The sequence below is a fragment of the Sminthopsis crassicaudata genome, chromosome 2 (assembly GCF_048593235.1).
Source record: "Sminthopsis crassicaudata isolate SCR6 chromosome 2, ASM4859323v1, whole genome shotgun sequence".
Lineage (NCBI taxonomy): Eukaryota > Metazoa > Chordata > Mammalia > Dasyuromorphia > Dasyuridae > Sminthopsis > Sminthopsis crassicaudata.
In genome coordinates this window covers 560,518,423-560,539,734 of record NC_133618.1, presented here as the reverse complement: position 1 = coordinate 560,539,734, position 21,312 = coordinate 560,518,423, and the positions used below count along the sequence as shown (strand labels likewise).

The 21,312-nt window shown below is 36.9% G+C and overlaps 1 protein-coding gene across 2 annotated transcripts in view; it reads right to left on the bottom strand.

Annotated features, from left to right (window-relative positions):
• The window catches only part of RGMA (repulsive guidance molecule BMP co-receptor a), a 51,117-nt gene that overhangs the window by 21,506 nt on the left and 8,299 nt on the right, over positions 1-21,312 (bottom strand). Inside the window, exons 1-2 of one of the 2 annotated variants that reach the window (XM_074295077.1) lie at positions 9,364-15,721; positions 8,940-9,067 (exon numbers count right to left, since the gene is read on the bottom strand). In XM_074295077.1, coding sequence (XP_074151178.1) covers positions 8,940-9,021 — 82 coding nt within the window. In that variant the 5' untranslated portion in view covers positions 9,022-9,067; positions 9,364-15,721. Of the gene's footprint in view, positions 1-8,939; positions 9,068-9,363; positions 15,722-21,312 lie in introns of those variants that run through there. The other variant, XM_074295076.1, reaches the window with a different exon arrangement.

Sequence of the window (21,312 nt, the reverse complement as noted above, 5' to 3'; positions counted from 1 at the left end):
GCTTCTATCTGGCAGGTATATCCAGGCCAGCTGGGTAAGTGCTCTTCACTGACAAGAAGGCACACAGTAAGCTTCCTTAGTACTTATTAACCTCCACCTAACCATCACATTTCCTAAGCTAACTGCTTAGCCTTAGAGGAAACCCACTGCTTTTTTTTTCTTTTTCCCATACATGTCCTAAAAGTCTTAGTGCACTTTAGGCTGTAAAAGCTTATATGTTTGAAAGTGAACTATAAATATCTGTATAAGAAATGCATAGACTACGTGGCCTTCATGTGAATTTATATTTCAAGTCTCTCATTTACGTGCATTTAAGATCTAAACTGTCTTTCTAGTTATCTGAATGATGGCAGGAATGGGTGGAAATAACAATATAAGCAAATGATTAATTCTTTAGTTACCAAATACCAAGTTTCAGAAACAGAAATCAGTAGAAGGGGTATTCAGAACGCTGGCTGTACTGACCCAGACATCATGAAAATATTTGTTCATCACTGGAGCAGGAGCTGCTTTCAGAGACCTCCTTTGAACTGTTAATCAAGCACAATCTTTTGCAATAATAGCCTGATTATTATTGCCTTGTTTGCATAACAAAGAAGCCCAATAAAACTTATTTCACTGCGCACAGAGGGGGTGTGAAAGATCAACTCTGAGAAAGGAGTCTCAGGAATTCCAAAAACTATTCCACAGCCTCAACTCAGGAATAAAGACAATGCAATTTGCCATCAAGAAAAGCCCAATAGACCAATAAATTACCCGTGTGCAAAGGGATTAGATCTGGTTTCAGTTGCATGTTTGGGGGAGGTAATGAGGAAAGAGGAAGAAACCTGCTTTTCTTAAAGTGGCAGAATTCATTTAAAAAGAAACTTCAGAATATAAATTCCTTTTGCCTAAACTATATTTCCTTCTCTAATCAATCCACAAATATTTACTAATTCCCTATTATGACAAAGCAGTATTCACGATATAAAGTCATACAAAATATGGTCTCTGTCCTCAGTGAGTTTACAAAACAGTAAGAAAAATAAATCTATGTATAAAAATATTTTCAGTAAAATTTAAGTGACATCTCACTAGTATAAACTATGTGTTTACAAACAAGTAGAAAGAAAGAAGCATAGTTAGCAGGGTTATTCAGTGAAAGCTTCCTAGAGAAAGGAGATGGGTCTTAAAGAATGGGGAAATTTTCTAAAGACGAGAAAGGGGGAAAAGAGTGACTTTATTTTATATAAAGGAAACAGAATGAATCAAAGTTCAGAGGTGAGAAAGCACAAAGTATTTTTTCTCAGTGTTAGAACAAAGGTTCATATTAAGAAATAGTGGGAAATAAGGTTAGAAATGTAGATTGAAACCAGACTGTAAAGGGACAGAGTGCTAGCTAAGAGATTTGGGTTTTATTCATTATGTATTAAAGAATTATTGAAGATTTTTTTCCATGTAGAATGTGCATGATCATTGTGATTTTTATCTGTATTTCCTTTTCCTAGCAAATACTCTATTAAGAATTGTTATCTCTATTAATAATGGATTATAGAGTACCTGAAGATTCTTCTAAATTGACAATTTTAGACTAGAAATAAAAAAGGACTAAGATGACCCATTTTATAGGTGTCATCAGTTTGATATCCTTCAAGTTATTTTGTTCAGGCTACTCCAAATGCCAAGTCATAGCAAGGAATGATACCCAATACCCAGTAGCCCTGGGGCCCTGGGAGCTAAATCATCATAACTCAAACTCACATTTATATTGAAGTTTAAGACTAGCAAAGTACTTTCCTTACCACATCCCTCTAAGGGAATATAAAGATATTATCCTAATTTTTTCGGATGAGACAACTGAGATGCTGAGCAATTAAATGACTTCTTTTTTGGTTATATAGCTAGTAACTCTCTGAAACATAAATCAAATCCATGGCTCCTGATTCCAGGTCTTTGGATCACCTATTCAGTATCCAGGCAGTCTGAAGTAAGTAGTCAGGAAAATAAACTCTTTTTTTCCTCTCAATTTCAATGGTTTTAATATTAAAGTTGTACCAAAAAGGAGAAATGAATGGAACTGGCACACTTTATTACCACTTCCATGGGGGAAGCAGGGATAATCAGTTTTTCTACCTTCTTTTGGTTAGAGATTATTAACAGTGGTTGTTCCTAAAGAACTTTTGCTGTGCTTTTCTCTCAGGCTCTGTATAGACTACACTAAAACTTTCAAGAACTTTAGCTGTCAACCATCTTGGCAGTTAGTCCCTATGACCCAGCTTCTAGGTATTTGACATCAGGTCTAAAAGAAACACACCCAGATGACTGCCTGAATGTTTTCTCTATAAGTGTTGACCAGGTGTAGCAGACCCTGCCTTAGTTGACTTATCATACACCCAATCTTTATTGACTCTACCATCTTATCTCTAGACTGAGAATCAACATTGCTAACGATTTCTGACACCCCGGTGATTCCATTTGGGTTTTTAGAATTCTTAGCAACTGGGCTAGCAGAGAGGGTGGAAGAAAGAGGATGCTTTTTTTTTTTTTTTTTTTTGGGTGAATCTTATTTGAGAATGGGGGATGGGAATAGGGAGAAGGGAGGGTTAAAGTTTTGCTCGGTGGCTCCCTAATGAGAGCATGCAGAATAGGCTGAATGCCATTTAACATGACAAGGCACGACCAAACAGCCCCATCCATCAAACCCATCCTATACTCTGGAGACCAACCTCCTCTCAGCTTGGATTCTCAGACACGGCTCTGCTCTGGCTACCACAAATGACAAATCATTGGAAGAAATGATATCCTAAGTGGAGTAAAAGAGAACACAACTTTCCAAATCTGCCAAACAGCCATGGGAGTGGGATTGCACTGAGTGTGTGTGTGTTTGGGGAGGGGGAGTGGGCATGGCAAAGGAACTCAACTAAAATCCTGGGCTTGTTCAAAGTATTTCAACACTGAGAACCCAAAGTTGGAGCTAGAGCTTCTCTTAGGGGTGGATGGGAACTGTCTTGCTCCAGGGCAGCTGTGACAATGGTAAATGGTTGAGCTGCCCCTCTGTTCTACCATGAGAACATTTCTGATTTGTGGACTGTTTAAAAAGTTTACAGGTAAGTAATATTAATAATACTTCCAAGGGAATGACTTTAAAGAGTGATTCTATCATCTTGTGTCCATGGTGTATGAAGCATTTCCTTACACATCTACCTTCAACTCTAAACATCTATGTAGAAATTTGGGGTCCCCTTGCAGAGTTGTATTTCCTTTTCCTAGCAAATACTCATTTTAACTGGCTTCCTTATACTTGTATTTTCTTCTCGTTTTCAACTATATGTGACAAAAAAATAGCAGATACTTTCACAGCTGCTGCAATATTCAGAATTCAGAACGCACAATTTCAATCAAATATCAAACTCTTGAATACTGAGTAAGGCCTACTATGTGGCAGGTTTTGGTAATGTTCCTCAGCAGAAAGGTGAATAATGACTTTGTTTCTCTTGGGGACACGAACAGAGAGATATTATTTTAATAAGCATTTTGATAATTTAAATGTTGAACTAAATGTTGCACAAAATGAATAAATAAGCAAAATTAAAAGTCACAAATCTAACTGAGGCAAATTTGCACACTTTTGCCAATTTGAGTACTGACTTATCTGTGGGTAGGATCTTCCTTTTTATCTATGAAGCCAAACTATGACTTTAGGACAGGAAGGTTCTGCTCTGGGGAAAAACTAGGAATTAGAAGTCCTAGGAAAATATTCTAAATCCCTCCTCTTCCATTCTATTCATTTCCTCTTATCTCCCTCTCCCCACCTTATAATATCTTATCTATTTTCACTCTTAGATATAACTCACAATCAATGAACAATTTAGTTTTTTTTTCTGAAATTTGTCTGTTTCGTATATACTACTTTAAAATGTAAAATATGCTTCCAGTCTTCAACATTTTGTCTCCCTTTAGACTGTGAGCAATTAGAGAATAATTTAGCGTTCACTTCAGCAGCACATATACTAAAATTGGAACAATACAGAGAATAATTTAGTGATTGATTAGAAGCTCAACAGTTCAAGAAGACTATAGGCAGGAGCTCAGACTTAGCTAGGCTTTAAGTGAAGTGTACAACTTGGATAAAGAGAGAGAACTGTGCATTTCAGGCAGAGGAAATAATACTGACAAAGATAGAATGATACATGGTAGTTGGATTCAGAACTTGAGTGTTTCAAGATGGATGATGATAATCAGTTCCCTTTTGGACCTGTTGAGTTTATACCATCTGTTAGAATGCTTTACTACATCTGAGGTATTCAAAAATCATTCACTGATGACTGTTTTCTGCTTCAATGTATGTCCCAGTAATACCATTTAGTCTGAATCCTACCTTTGTGTCTACACATAGTATACTGCATTTCAAACAGAACCCATACAGCTAGAGAGATTGCAATATTCTCATAGTGAAACCTCTCTCTCTGACCTCCCTGTTAAGTTCTGAGTATGGTGAAGTTCTGTCTGCAGAAATCTGTTATTTACTTCTGCAAGTACATATACCTGGCAGTAGTGTACAAAATAGTATTATGGATGTGTTTCAGGGAGTTGCTGTTGCATAGGGAAAAGGTGGTTGTTCTGCCGTGTTTTGAACATCTGGTTTTGCAACTGGATATAATTTAATACTACTCCTTTGCTATATAAACAAACTCTTTCTGGGGCATTGGTGATTTGGTATGTAGTTTTATTGGACTATACAGTCATTTTATCCCAGGATCTCAGAATTGGAATCCAGAGCTCCATTAAGAATCTAGTTTCTTGTGGCAGGATTCCCCTCTCCTACATCCTAGTGATAAATAAGTGGCTATCCAGCTTCTTCTATTCAAAGAGCTCCAGTGACTTGGAATGACTTACCTCCCAAGGCAGCTCCTTCCATATCTGGACAACTCTAATTGTTAAGGATGTCATTCTCTGTCTGCCTTCTTTTAACTTCTACCTGACTGGTCCTACTTCTGCCTACTGAGAACAAGTTTAGTGGGGATATTATAAAAAAGCTATGCTTCAGTGTACCTCAGTTTCCCCATGGACTAACATTTCTAAAAGCACTTGTTGCTGAGAGAACAGAAGGAAAATGGGATGAAGATCATTTTACAGTGTATAAAGAATTAAACATGGATCCAAGAATTTGGACTATACCATATATGTTGCTAGATTTCTGTTCTAAACTCCTGTTATTTAATGTAAAGGCCATAGTAGCTTTCAAAACTTTAGGACAGGGACAACTAGGTGGTGAAGTGGATAAAGCACCAGCCCTGAAGTCAGGAGGACCTGAGTTCAAATGTGTCTCAGATGCTTTTCTAGCTGTGTGACTTTGGGCAAGTCACTTAAGCCCAATTGCCTCAGCAAAAACAAACAACAACAACAACAACAACAACAACAACAACAAAAAAAAAAAAAAAAAAAAAACAAAAAAACTTTAGGACAATGACAGGACCTTGGATTTAACTGGTATAGGAAACTCCCATAAATTGTTCTCCTTTAGCAAGTTCGGGTCAACACCTGTGCAATTTGTTGTTTTATTGAGTGAGTGCTGTGGAACTTTGAGACTTTAAATGATGTGCTCAGGATTATGAAACCAGTATGTACTAGAGGTGAAAGACTTAAACCTAGGTCCTCTTAGCTTGGAAGCTGTTTCCCTCACCACGATAATATTCTGTCTCTCAAATTTAAACTATGAGAACTTGTTACTAAGTACAATTAGTTCTCAATAAAAGGAGGGGACACTAATGCTGGACGAAGTTAATATCATATTAACTGTCATAGTCTGGGTAGAAGCAGACATCTTTATTTACCTGTGTCTACTTTCATTTGTAGATCTGAGTCTAAGCCTGGGATCCATAAAGATTTATTAAACCATTCAAACTTATTCTTTTAGCTCTTGGGTACATTTGTCTGAGTTTCTACCTAAAAGTGCTAGTGTCCTTTCTACCGCAGGAGTCAAAGGAATAACAGGGAGAAAGCCCTATATGGAGGGCTGGGGGTAGGGGAGTATAAATTTGTATTTTGCTTACAGGCCCTAAATGAAACCCAATCTTTCAAATCCCAGCTCTTCTCCCCTCAGGCTTCAAACTCCCAACCTGTAGCCTTCCTGACACAATTCCAAATCCTGCCCTCTCCCAGACTAACTAGGTAGAACAATGCCAAGAATAAGACACTTTGTCTTTTTTTGTGCCGGAAATTAGCCACAACTCCTCTCATTAAATAAACTAGACTTTTGACCAAGGTCTACTGATAATGAAACTCAGAACCCCCAGGTTATTTAGTTCTTAGATTTCCACCACTCAAGTCATCAGTAATATGGGCACTTTATGCTTTATGCAGTTGTTTAAAGCCTCAAATAAGGAAAAAAAAATAAAGCAAAAACTATAGGAAGACAACAAAAAAGCTAATTGTAATATCTGCCAGGTTTTTGTTACTAATCTTGGGACATGAAAGAAATGGTATGTTTCAAAACAATGATAAAGCAAATTTAAAAATTAGAAATAACTCTATTACCTTCTACTAGCATAAAGAAAAATACTGTCACAAGTAAGAAACATCTCACCACCTTTCCCTATCTCCTTGACCAGGAACTTAATAAGTGCTGTCACTTTAAGAGTTTGAAAGGTGTTGTTTTAACAGCCTCTAAGCCCCCCTTCTCAATTTCAGTTTAGAGCTGAGATCACATCCCCCACTGCAGCTAAGAGACAAAAGCCATTTATCAACCTATCTGATAAACTTCCAATGGGCTGGATCTTTATCAAGACTAAACAGCCTAGATGCATGTGAACTACAAACTTCTACTTCTGAGAAAGGAGAGAAAGAAAGAGGGAAGAGGAGAGAGAGAGAGAGGGAGGAAGAGAAAAGGAAGAGAGAGAGAGACAGAAAGAGAAAGAAGTTTTCTCGTCGCCTGGCAGAGAGCTGGTTCACTTCTTTGCAAAGACCCTAGGGTATGGGTGTGTGTGGGGGAGTTGTGCCCTCTGAAAAAGAGGACCATCTAGATCCTTAGAGAACTGGGAGTTGATTTTATTCAAAAAGAATACACAGGAATTGGCAGAGCAGAGGCAGAAGCTATTTCGGGACATTGATTTTCAAAACTGGGTCCATACTGGGGCATCCAGCCCATCTTTCTAGCTAAGCTTTCTTAAATGAATCTGGCTTTAGGAAATAGGTCGAAACTCCATCTCGGTCTTGCGCCACCTCTAAGGGGAGCACATCTGTTGTATGAGCTGAAGGAGAAGTAAGAGAATAGGGGTGGAGTAGAGTGGGGTGTACTGATTACACTCCCATCTCCCCAACCCCCACTTGAGATGAAGCACATGGAGTGTGCAATACTGTGACCAGCTAGCTACAAAGAGTCTGGATCTCCCAGTTTTGCCAGTTCCTTGAAACATATTTGGCTGATGAGGAGAAAAACAAAACAAAACAAAACAAAAAAAAAATCCAAGAGCCTAATATCAAGTTCTTTCTTGTACAGTATTTAATTCTGATCCTACAGCAGAGAAGCAGCAAAAAGCAGTTATGCTGCTTAGAAAGGAATCTCAACTTAAAAGCTCCTAAGAAAACTTTTTTTTTTTTTTGGGGGGGGAAGCAGTAGGTAAAGAAACAACTAAAACATCTTAATGAATCTGAACAGCCCCTATATTTGAATGCCAATGCTTTCTGTTTATATTTTTAGCGAGAGAAAAATGGGTATTAAAAAGTTTAGCTGGAGTGCTCAAGCTCCGAACATGTGGCAAAAATGAAATAAAGTTTTATGAAACATTATAAAGAAAACAGACTATGGGATTTAAGTTTCGTACTTTTTTTTTCCTCAAAGGAAAAAAAAAAAAGCGGTAAAGAAACCGGAGAGTTTTGGAAGGAACAAATCCCCCTCTGTGGAGTTGGTCTCCCTTCCCCCAACAAAAACAAGAGCTCAGGGCTCGGAGGAATTTGAAGGCAGGGATCTGCCAAAAACATTGTGAAAAACTATGGGGGATTCATTGGAAACAGATGGGCTTTTTCAGCTTTAATTCTGAAATTCTCTCCCTTTCTGACACAATAAAAACAAACAGGGGCAACTCTAAATGTTATCAAACAAAAAGATTAGCCTGTTTTTAGCTGAGTCTGTAACCTCCCTGAAGGAGCAAGTGTGTAAAGAGGAGAATATAAGGGCACCGAGGTGCATGGTTTGAAGGGGGACATAGGGATACCAGGAAGAACATTCAGAAAAGAAAAAAACCTAAGGTGTCTCTCTCTTAGGATATTTATTTCTGAAACAGCCCCCAAACCTAGAGCAGATGAGTTTTCTGAGTGGAAGGGAGAGCACCCCACAGAGATAATTATGCACACATAAAATCTCCTCTACAATCATTCAGACTCTTAGCAAAAATGAATCAGGAAAACAAAGAGTTAATCAGTCTATGCCTCTTTATTTTCTTGAGTGATTACAAAGCTCCCCTTCTCACCTCTCCAATTAGAGCAACTTTCAAATCACAGCCTCACTTTCAACATCACATTCAACAGAAAATATTTACTAGGTTGTCCACTTTCTTCTTTCTGTCATTTTAAATGCTAATTTCTCAAAACATTGCCCAAAAGTTCTTACTGTTCTTCATGCACTAGCACAGGTCTCAGGGAGTTGTTTTCCACATCTTACAATGGCAGATCTATGCCTCCTTCCCACATTTTAGCTCTCTTTCAATCCATAAGAGGTTCATTTAGTTCCTTCTCTGACTAATGTATAAGCAGTGTGGGGAACGATATGCAGGAGAGAAAAGGAGAGAAACAAAAACGAAGGGGAGAAGAAAAAACAAACTATTGAGAGTGTTTAGAAAGCTTAAGTTCCACCAATTAACTAGCTTTCAAACATGTAGCAAACTGGTACAGAAGGGCTCTACTGCAAGGGGTTCATTCAGCACTGCCTCAGTCTATCATCCAGCAAGAGAGTTCTTCCTTACCTGCAGGGAAGATGCAGAGAAAGACAGCGAGGGTCTGCAAGAATCCCAGGGCTGTAGGTGCTGCCCCTCTCCCCATACCCATCCATCCAGCTCGGTCTTTTACCACTATCCTCTCCCTGGAAGAAGAGCTTTTGTAAAAAGAGAAAAAAAAGAAAAAAAAAAAGGAAAAGGAAAAATAAATCACTCAGCAGAAAAAGCCAGGACTTGCTCCTCCAGCAGGAGCAGCAAGCCGAGGAGGCTCCAGTCCACCTCAGCCAGTACTGAAAGATTGGAGATTTTCTCCCTTCTTCCCTCCTCCTCCTTCCCTCCCTCCTCCTCCACCCCCTCCTTTTCTCCTTCCCCTCTCTCCTCCCCGCTCTCCTCCCTCTCCCCCTCACTTCATCCCTCCCTCCTTACTCCCCCCTTCCCAAATAGCCCAAACCACCATCAATCATTTCGATTCCCTTCCAATGTCTACAAGGCTCTTCCTTTCCCCGAGCCTCCACCCATTAGGAGCTGGTGCCCCGCCTCCTGGCACTCCAGTTACACAGCGAAGAAAGCACTACAGGCCCCAGGGTGGGAGGCTGGAAGGGGGCGGAGGAAGGAATTCATCCCATGTTCTACAGTAATGTGAAAGGAGTGAGTGGAGAGATTTGGCTTACAGTAGAGGTTCAGCCTCAGCTCTCCTCCACCCCAAGATTCCATAATCATCCCCTATTATGCTCTCCTTATTTTCTGTGCTCCCCTAAAGAAATGTTAACCAAATAGCTGGGAAAGGCCCCATCTCTTGCTTTACTGTAACATGTGAAATTTCAACAATATCCCAAGAGTAGTGTGATCCTCCTTTGAGACACTTGTGGATCAAATCTATACATTAAACAAACTAGACTTTCCCCTGCTCCCATGCTCTCATCCCTAAAAAACGAGCTTTCTGATGGGACAACATCTAACCTCACTGTCAATAACCTAGCTTCTTACTATTTGGCAGCTGGTGGGCAAAATCAAATCCAGTTTAGGAACTCTGGTTTGTGATACTATGCAGGCTTGACAACTGCAAGATTTTGTTGTGTTGAAAACAACTGTCTAGATATAACATCCATAAAACAAGAGCAACAATAACCAATAATGTTAATAACTATTATTTTACTCAAAAAAACCTGTTGTTAAAATTAGGTTCTTTAATTTTAAAACAAAAAACAACCAAAAAATGAAACAATCTTCTATGACAATGGAAAAGCATGGGTTATGGATAAGGAAGCAAGCCATATTATTTATGGGAAGAATTCATTTGGTCTCTCTGAATCTCATTTTGTTCATCTGTAAAATGGGGCTAATACCTTTCTCACAGGATTATTTGAGGATCACGTTAGAATTACATCTTTATTTTTTGAGAAAATCTTTTCTTAATGGTTCCAAGGTCAGTAACAATAGGTTTGCCTGAAGATAATTAGTTTTTTAGCCATTTACATGACCTATATATATCATTGTAGTTAAAAGTACATAAACACAATATATATACTCACATGAACTCTATACATAAAATATGTCCACATACACTACACACAAGGTATATGTTCACATATACTTTATGTATATTATACACAAAATGCATGCATACATATGTAGCTTTTTTTTCAAATGTTCTTTAGGATGAAGCATGAGAAGAGGATAAATGGTTTTAGACAAAGTGATTTCTGTACCATTTTTTTCCAGCCCTACTAACCTCATTCACCTTTACTCAAGCGTGTTGGCCCATCAAAAAATTATTCTGTACTAGTGATTCACAAAACTGATTATATACAGAAATTCCATTGCAGAATTTTATCCAAAAAGGTATGATAAAAAAGAGATCTATTTTGTTTAAAATTATTCATAGAAGCTTTATTTGTAACAACAAAAATCTAGAAGTCATTTGTATGTACAAAACTGGAAAATGGCAGGACAAATTATGGTACATTTCCAAAATGATAAAAAAACAAAGCATAAAAGTTAGTGTGGGGGAGATCTACCAGAGAATACATATTCACTCTGATAGAATATAAGCATCTTGAGACCAGGGACTTTAAAAAAAAAAATTCAGCACCCAGCCCACTATCCTCCTTACATATAGTAGGGAATTATTAAATATTTGTTGAATAGATTGCCTAGAACTATCTATTTTTAAAAAGAGATAAATAGAGAAAACAAAGCCAAATTAGCAATGCTTTAGTTAGATCTATAGAAGTGATTCAGAGTAAAAACACCTTTTTTTTGGGGGGGGTGATGGCTTTTTCATGAATTGTTAATTCACTCGATTCTGTCCTGATGAAACTAAAGGGTTTTATGTTATTATCTTGTTAGTTTATATTTTATTCTTCCTGATAGATATAAAAAAATTTAAAAGTTAAATTTTTAAAAAACTTTTGTGTTTTGACCCAGTTTAAATATTTCTTTCATGCTTCTATCAGACCCATTGGCCTCATCTGATGAAGGCCACACAGGATGAAATGCTATTTTAATTTTTGGCTGCTGTTAATATGCAGAATTGAAAGGGAAGAAATGTGCAGTCTAGAAGCGAGGGAAGGCAGTTCTGTTTATGAAGCTGGTTTCCAGCTGGTTTGATTCAGAGACAGAGATTTAGAGAGTTTGAACCTTCACTCTGTTACAGGTAAAGAAACTAGCTTTTGTGTTCGGCCTCTGTTTGGAAAATTGAAGATGTGTTTTGCCAGGTCTGAAATATCATTGGTCAAACTATTCACATTTCCAACCAGGCTACAGGGACAGGCTCTGAATGAGGTTTCCATTGTGTTCCCATTAAACCTTTAACAGACTCTAATAGTAGTCCCCAAGGTTTAAAAGCACAAAAAAGAAGAAAAAAGTACAAATAATATGTATTTTATGCATGAGTTTGACAAAGACTGGAGTTTTTCCAAATGAAAAGAACTCCCATAAAGACAGGTTTGAGATTACAATTTCCAAATTTTGCAACTATTGCTTAAGATTCAAAACCACTGGTTTTGTAGAACTAAAGAGTAGTTAAGATATTCATAAATATTCAAGAAAATGATGACATACTTAGACGAACATAAACCTGGTTTGCCTAATAGTACTCAAGTGACCTCTCTCTCTACTGAAGATCAATCAATTAACATCATTTGCTTGGTGTGATATTTCTTTAACACACTAATTCTAACCTTTCTGTTAATGGGAATGAATTGATGCATTAGCATTAATGGAAAACAACACAGATAAATTGTTGGCCCATCCCCAACTCCACCTCCCAAGACCATCACCACTTTAGGACAGTTTAGGATTTAGTGGAAGGAGCTGTTGTTTGCCCTACATTCTCCAAGAAGATTGTGACAGTGAGAAAGTGGATGCCATGGCATGCAAGTGAATTTGTTTTGGCCAGAAACCTTGAGGGTCTTCACCTCCTGGTGGAAAGAGCACTGAGTTTAGGAGACCCTCAAAAGAAGAGCTCTGACATGACATATGCTTAGGTGAAACACTTAAATTCTAGCCCTTTTTTCTTCATCTGCAAAACTAGACTCATCATATAAGGAATTCATCAGCAAACTGAGTGCAGCTGGGGAGAGAGAAGCCAGCAGACGGTGAGGATTCCAGGGTCTCACTGGTCCTTGGCTGGGGACACTGAGATTTTTGTGGGAGGCTGTTGTTGTGGTATCTTCCCATCTGAAATGTTTTTCTCTCTTAACTTCAAAGGAGAAATTTATATTGACAAAGCTATTTCTAAATAACTAGAATTATCTGTCTGAATTCAAGCTGAAATACACTCTGACTTCCATAAGAACTAAACTGAAAAGGGAGAGGCTTCAATAGTTCTCAGGATCTCCATTCCCCCCTCAATCACATTTGGGTTCCCCAAATTCCAGTGTCTGTCCCAGGAAGAATAAGACCTTAAATGAGAAAATTAATATAAAGCACTGTACAAATTGCTAAGTTATATAAATATTAGCTATTGATATTTTCAGTACCTTGGACATTCTCTTGCTCTCCCATTCATATAAATGAAGATTTCTCCTTAGATCATTCAAACCTAGAGAAAATAGGATAAATAATCTGGAAGGGGTCCTATCATAATATAGATGAGGAAAACTGAAGTCCTGAAAACTTTAGGGACTTACCCAGGGTTCACAGGGCTAATAAGTGTTGGAGGCAGAATTAAACTTGAGGCCTTCCAAACCCTTCTAGGTCCAGTGCTCTACAATTGGGGATATATTTGACTTTTGGAAGCCTAGTCTGAGATTGTTTATGACTCCAGTCTCACTCCTACCATTCCATCTGGCCTATTATTAGAAATTAGAAAATTAGAAATGGCCTATATTTTAATATAAAATTCTGCTAGCTCTGTGATCTACTTTACTCTAACTTCTGCTTTCCCACTATAACCTAGATTGTATACTTCATGAGAGCAGGAACAATGAATTATCTTTGTATTTCATGTGGCTATTTTGTGATCGATATTTGTGATGCTTTGCAAATTCCCTTCTAGGTCTCCCTTTTAAGTGAGATCCAGATTTGTTTTTTCATTGGTTTATGGCAAGAGTGAGTAAATTACATCTGAGCACCAAATCCAGACCACGTGAACAGCCTCTGGCTATGAATGTCTTTTTTCTTTTTTCTTTTTTTTAACATTTTAAAAATTAAAAATGTAAAAAAAAACAAAAACAACCCACCAAAACAAACAACAACAAAAAATCCCACATTCTTCACTCCAGGGCCTGTACAAAAAAGCTGGCAAAGGGCTACAGTTACCCCAGAAGACTGTTCTTTGCGGATTCCTGGTTTGAGGAATTCCTTGAGGAAACTACCTCTATCAATTTAAACCAGCAACTGCTCAACAATTTATAGTCTTAGAACTATAGAACAGGCAATGAGAGAGGTTAAATGAATTGACTAAGGACACATAGCTGGTACAATATATGTCGGAGGCTAATGTTGAAATCCAAATTTTCTTAATTCTGAGACAGGCCTTTTATTTACCATACTCTGTCTCTCACACATAAATAGATTCTTAACCAACGCTTGTTGAATGAATGAAAAATGTTGGCTTACATACCTCACATGAGCCTCTGTTCTGTCACTCTATACTTCAACCTATCACCTTGGTTTTTCTCCAGGTATTAACATAGGGACCAAATTCCCTGTTTCTCAGATACTGCACCACCCAGATACTACTGGGATAAGATATTCTCCACATTCTTCCCCGCAGCCACCCACTTTTTCCGAGCCTTTGCCCACTTGTTAACTTTCAATCAGTGTAGTCTGGGCAAGAGACTGGCATTTCACCTTGCAGTCTAGTTTTGTGTATTCAGGACACTTCTATGATCCAAAGTCTTTGCTCCAAACTCGGTCTCATCTAGATCTGAATATAGAAAATTCAGTTCCAAAGAAATGCACTCTGGGTGATGACTAATCTGAACACCATCTTCTATGCAGATTAAAATAACCAGTTTGTTTAGTAAACTTTTCTTTCACTGGAGTTCTTTTAAAGGGCTTTTGGTGTGAAACTTTGTCATTTTGAAAAATTGATTATAATCCTGATTTCTTCTTTGTCTGTTGAGATATTATGAACATAAAAGCAAACAATTCGACAGTATTTCAATATAATTGATTTCCTTTTTAATTCTATGTATTTTATTTTATGCATTTAAAAACCAAATACTCAGTAGGCTCACCAAATTGTCAAAGAATTCCATGACACAAAGTAGATTAAGAATTTTTGGTCTAGTTTATTAAAAAAACAAATCCCAAAACAACTCATTATAGAAATCTAGTAGCCTTGATTTCTTTTTTAGAAATAAGTCTTCTTCCTCCTCACAATTATGATTACTTAAATTGTTCAAGGATTAGGATCAATTCATTACAAATAACAAGACTAGAAAATTGATCTGTAGTTCTGGGTCTCTTTGGAGAGTTTTTTCTGGGTCTCTTTGGAGAGTTTTTTTTTTTTTTTTTTTTTTTAAGTGAACTGAAGCCATAATAGCAATTTGCCAGACTTTTGGCACAGACCCCATTTGTAAGAAGTTGCATGTTTTTCCATCAGTTCAACAATTTCACCCTTCATTTTTTCCCCCACCCTTCATTTTTTCAAAACATCAAGTGGTCTCAGTGATTTACTTTTGCATAATTGTGTGTCAATGAAATGTAGGGCATCTACTGCCCTTCCTAGTCTTCCATTATTTTCTTGTTTTGTGGCACACATTCTTCCTGGCCTTCTAGCTTTGACCATATCACTAATCTGTACAACAAACTTCAGTAACTCCTCCTTGACTCTAGAATAAATTACAACAACCTCTATTTGGCGGTTAAAGACCTTCACAAACTAGCCCCAACCTACCTTTCCAGACCAATTAAAACATTATTTACCTTCCCACACTTTACCTTCTGCCAAATTGGCTTATGTCCCACCTACCATCTTCCATCTCCGTGTCTTTGCCTGAGCAATTCCTCATAACTAGAAGTCTTTCCTTCCTCCTTTTAGCTCTTGGGGAGTCTAGCTTTACCATCAAAACTAAAGTTCAAATGCCACTTCTTTGAAGAGGCCTGTTCTGATTCACTTACTGGTTTAGTCTGGCTTCTAGAATGATTTGGCATGTATTTTGAATATCGCTTATATTTACTTCTTTGGTAACCTTTTGTATCCCTTCTGAAGAATATTAGCTCTTGAGGAGAATAACTGTCTAACATTTATATTTGTATTTTATATTTGTAATAGTAATACCTAATATAGTGCTAGGTACAAAGCAGAGATTTAAGAGACTTAATAAATGCTTCTTTGATGGTCGTTTTAAAAGCTCAGGTTTTTTCTTAAAAAAAAAAAAAAAAGCTTAATTTTAATACCTTAAAATGACACTAACATTTTTTGGACACCTTGTACACTAGTCTATTTTATTCAATTCATTATATTTATTAAACATAGGCTATATATTATCTCCAGATTATGATTATTATGTTAATACAGACAATAAAATGGCAGTATATAATCTACATAGTATAGACTTGTAAAATATGTCATCATATCATTTGACATTTCCACCAATGTAAATGGAAACTTCAATAACTCATCAGTACCACTCCAATTTTGGTGGTGCAGTGGACAAAATGTTGGGTCTAGAGTCATTAACACTCCACTTCCCGAGTTCAAATACTAACTTTGTGACTGGCTAAGTCACTTAACCCTGTTTGCCTCATTTTTGTCATCTGTAAAATGGGCTGGAGAAGGAAATTGCAAACTATTCTAGTATCTCTATCCAGAAAACCCCAAATGGGATTCATGGAAAGTCAGATGAGATTGAAAAAATGAATAAAACAACAATCTAATCTAATCCAATATACATTTATTGAATGCAAACTATAGAGCCTGCCACAGAGATACCAAACCAAAAAAAAAAAACTTTTGAAGAAGCATATATTCAACTATTAGATAATATTAAAGGGTTTCCTGAAATGTTGTGACCATGGTCTCTCTGCTATTAAGTGTTTTGGGTTTTTTTTTTTGAGAATATCAAATGAGATAATAACTGTTTTATTTATTTATTTATATCTATTTGTTTGTTTATTTATTTACTTACCCATATGCATGGGTAATTTTTTCAACATTGACCCTTGCAAAATCTTCTGTTCCAAATTTTCCCCTCCTTCTCCCTACTCCCTCCCCTAGTCGGCAGGTAGTCCAATACATGTTAAATATGTTAAAATATATGTTAAATCCAATATACAAATATACATATTTATACAGTTATCTTGCTGCATAAGAAAAATCAACTCTAGAAAGAAAAAAAAGAAACCTGAGAAGGAAAACAAAAATGCAAGCAAACAATAACAGAAAGAGTGAAAATGCTATGTTGTGGTCTACACTCATTTCCCATAGTCCTCTGTCTGGATAGAGATGCTCTCTCCATTACTGAACAATTGGAACTGGTTTGAATCATCTCATTGTTGAAGAGAACCATGTCCATTAGAATTGATCATTGTATGCCATTAAATTTAGAGGCAAGATCCTAACACAGTTTCTCATTTCGCCAGGACTAAAACCTATATCTATTATCCTGTTACTTCTCCAGATCATATAACAAGAAGAGGCACTGGGCACTATTTTATAGGCAATTCCCAGATGAGAAAACTCAACTCTACTGATTAAGGCAAACACCTTCTCTGTATCTGACAGAGAACTGACTAGGTCAGGCTGTTGTTGTCCTTCATTCTCAAAGATCAAAATGACATTGCTATGGCAGAGTGTACAACTGTGCTGATCAGACCAACATGAGCTCGGAATGCTCTACTTAGTTTGGACACAAATAGTCCGTGTGAACACTGGCCATTTTTGCATCTTTTGAGTTACTTCAATTCTGCTTTGCTCACAGAGAGAGGGCATTGTATCTTCTCTGATGAAGGCATGCCATATTGGGCAGTTCTATGCCAGAATCTCTCCTGCCATGGAATTAATTTCAAAGTTTTTACAAAAGATCTTATATCAATTTTTTCTATTATGTGAGCACTTGCTGTGCTGTGAGTTCTCCATAAAAGTCTTTAGACTACGTCTACAGAAAAGGTTAAATGCCTTGCCTACAGGTAGAACTTGAATCCAGAGTGGTCTGGTTTTGCTGCCATACATGTGGCACATACTAACCTTTTTTTACTTTTTCATCTTCCTCATTCACTTTTGTCTTACCATCTTTCCCTCAATTCCATTCCCTATAGCCATCCTCAGAGATTTCAATATTCATTTGGATAATCATGATAAGCATTTACACTGAGAACACATTTAATACCCAGACCTCTCTGTTATTCAATTTCCCAGTCTACTTTATCAACCTTTGAGGGTGGCCACACCTTATATTTTGTCATCATTCAAAACCTCCAAGATCTTAAATTTTGAATTTACATCATCTGACTACAATCTACAGTCTTATTAATTCCCCCATTTCTAAATCTGCTCTTCTTCCTAATCTCGATTTGTAGTCTCTTAATTGGTTCTTTTCTCATAGCCTGTCTCCTCTCTTCTATTTTCATTTATATCACTACCCAATCTTAAAACAAGACTTTGCCAAATCAACATTGCTTTCACCTTCATCAATGGGTATGCACCATACTTTTGAAATTCTAATCATATAGTGTCATAACCCCACAACACTCTGTAACCTCAATCACCTGCTTTTTTCATTCCTGTTCCTGAGTTGCTAATGGCTATGGAAGGTTGTAATATCATGGCAACTAGATCCACAACTAATTTAGCTTTTCTGCCCTCATCTAGGCCCACTGCTATGGAAAGGAGATCCTCTGATTCATTTCCATGAGCTCCCTATCACAAACTGCCTTCGTGATTTTTCTAAATCTTCTTTCTTTTCCTCAGTTCCCTAAATCTACCCCAACCCTACTCTCACGTGGTAGATAATCATCGTTTTTGCTTTACTGAAAAGATAAAGATATTGGCAAAAGTTCCATTGATTATCCTTCTTTATACCTCAAAATATTTTCTTATTTCAGCTAATCTTTCTAACATACAGCTACTCTTAGATGATGAAGAGGTCATCATTGCAAAACTTAATTCCTCCTCTTAAACACGAATTGATTCTTTCCTGTGGCCTCTAGGATCATGCACCATTAATTATTTCATTTCTCTTTAATCTTCAGCATTCTTTCTTTTGTTACTGCTTCCAAATATGTTTGTCTTCCCACCTTAAAACTACCATTCACCTAGGCATGCAATCAGGCTATTGATCTTTCTCTTCTGCTCCCTTCCCTGGGAAGTACAAGCTATTGAAGATACCTTCATAAATGAATTGTCAATACCCTGCAATTTTGCTTCCATATCACTACAGAAACTACTATTTCAAAGTCATTAATGGTCTTCTTATTGCCATATATAGAAGTTTAAAAAAAACTCTTCTAGCTTTTAATACTTTTAATATTGTTGACTAGCTTTCCCTCTCCCTTCTGGCTACTCACTCATATTTTAATTTCTGTGATATTTTACTCTCAACAAAGAATAATTTCAGAATTTCAAGGTTCCATGGTGGCCATTTATTTTGGACTATACATGAAAAAGTATCCCTATTACATACAACATACTCAAAGAGTGGTCATCCAGTCTTGGATGTTTTGAACTGAACAGGAACCCAGTACCTCCCATTTGACTTTGAAGATGCTCTAATGGGCAAAATTATTTTCCTTATATAATGTATACATTTTCCTCTTTGTAACTTCTATTCATTGCTCCTCGATCTTCCTTCTGGAGCCAAACAGAATAACTTTATCACTCTTCAAGCCTTATAATATTTGATTCTTCCTCTATGCCTCTGATCATTCATTTTTTTCCCTTTCCTTTACTGGCTTTTATTCTTCTTCCCATCCCTATAAATATGGACATCTTTACTTTCTCTATACCCTCTAATTTAATAAGCTTTTCCCCTTCACTGGCTTCGAATTCATTTTCATGCTGATGTAATGCTTAATAAATGTTTTCTGAATTGAGTTAGCAAGATTAATTTGGCAGTAGCACGGATACAATGCACAGATCAGTCCTACAGTGAGAAGAGAGTAGTGACAGAGTAAAAGAATGAGATATATACAGTATACACAAAAACTCTTAAGTTAATTTTTAAAAACTTGGAAAAATACTTAGGTCAATGTATATACTGTAGTAGTATTAGACAGATAATGTTTAATACACTTAGAGTATAGCCCTCCCCAACTGTTCTTCATGATAACCTGAATGAGGATCCAATGGTGTTAATTTTACGTACTTTTCTCTATTCTAGATTCTACATCACTAATAGTGTCTTCTTATTGAAGACTATAAAAGACTATTACTATGGTAAGTGTCTTCTTATAGAAGAAAAAAAAATAAATTGGAAGGTTCTCAAAGATATTAATACTGCTTTCAATATGTATTAGATTCTCACTGGGGGAGGGCACTATTTCTTAGCCTTCTTTTGTATTCTGAACAATTACAATTCCGAGACAGAGCACATTGTAAGCCTGTAATAAATAAGTGATGATTGATTGGCTGAGAGAATTAAGATTAAAGTTTCAAAGATGTGATAGTTGGTACAGTGTAACATAGTAAACCCTGAGTTATGATTCAGGAGATTGGTGTCTGATCCTAGCTTTGTTACTAAATATGTAAACTCAGCAAGTTACTACCTATCTGGGTCTGAGATTTCTCATCTGAAAAATGATGGGAGTTAGTTGGATTAGAAATTCTCTCACAGTTCTACAATTCAGTGATTCCATTGAAATATCCTTTGCTCATTGACCTATTGATTTGTGACACTTAACTTATTTTCCTCTTCAATTTACTCAACTATTAAGAGAAGAAATTTCCCCAAGGGAAAATGTTACAAATATAAACCATCATTTTAAGATTGAGAGTTCATGTTTTAGATGATAATTCTGAACTTTTTTCTATATTATAGATTTAAGGGCTATATCTACTATGTTATTGCTTTAGGTAACTTCAGATGGTGATATGCTCACCACCAATGTTTGCTAGAACCTTCTCTACAGTTTTCATCTTAGAGAGCTCTCTAGAGGAGTAAATGATATATCTTGGGTCATCAAACTAATATGTGTCAGAGGAGGGTGAATTCTGGTCTTCTTGGTTCTCAAGCTAGCTCTCTAGCTACATCTTCCATGGCCTATACTGCAAAAATGCCACAATTTATAAAACCACACTATAAAACTCTTAAATACTGATATAATTTTTTTTTTTGAGGCTGGGGTCAAGTGACTTGCCCAGGGTCACACGGCTAGGAAGTGTTAAGTGTCTGAGACCAGATTTGAACTCGGGTCCTCCTGAATTCAGAGCTGGTGCTCTATCCACTGCACCACCTAACTGCCCCCACACTGATATAATGTTTAAGGTTACCATGCCTAGCATCTAGTACATTTTATACTCATAGAGGTAACATGGATTTTCATTTAAGCCATTGAGGAATATGGGTATACAGCATTTACCCAGCACTATTCTGACATATTCTTGTGATTATAACCATCTCTGAATTGTTTATCTATGTATGGCAATTGTTTTAAATGACAGTGAGTTTATTATGTGTGTCTCAACCAGAAGAGTGGTGGAGTATTTGGATTACTGAACAATGTTGGTGCCAAGCTTGAACACCAGAGACATTTAGAAGGAGAATGGATAGCATCACGTTCAAAAATTGTTTAGAATGGCTAATGCAGAGCCAAAATATAGAAGATTCCCTAACTGGTTGTGGGGGAAAGGGATCAAAAAAGAAGGGGAAGAAGAAGAGGATACAGTCAATCCAAAGGAAAAAAACAAATGTCTGTCTCTCTGTAGGCAAAATGTTATTCAACTAACATAAAACTAAGTAACAGGGTAGACACATATATTTACTCAAGTCAATATAAGCCAGTGGGGATTGTT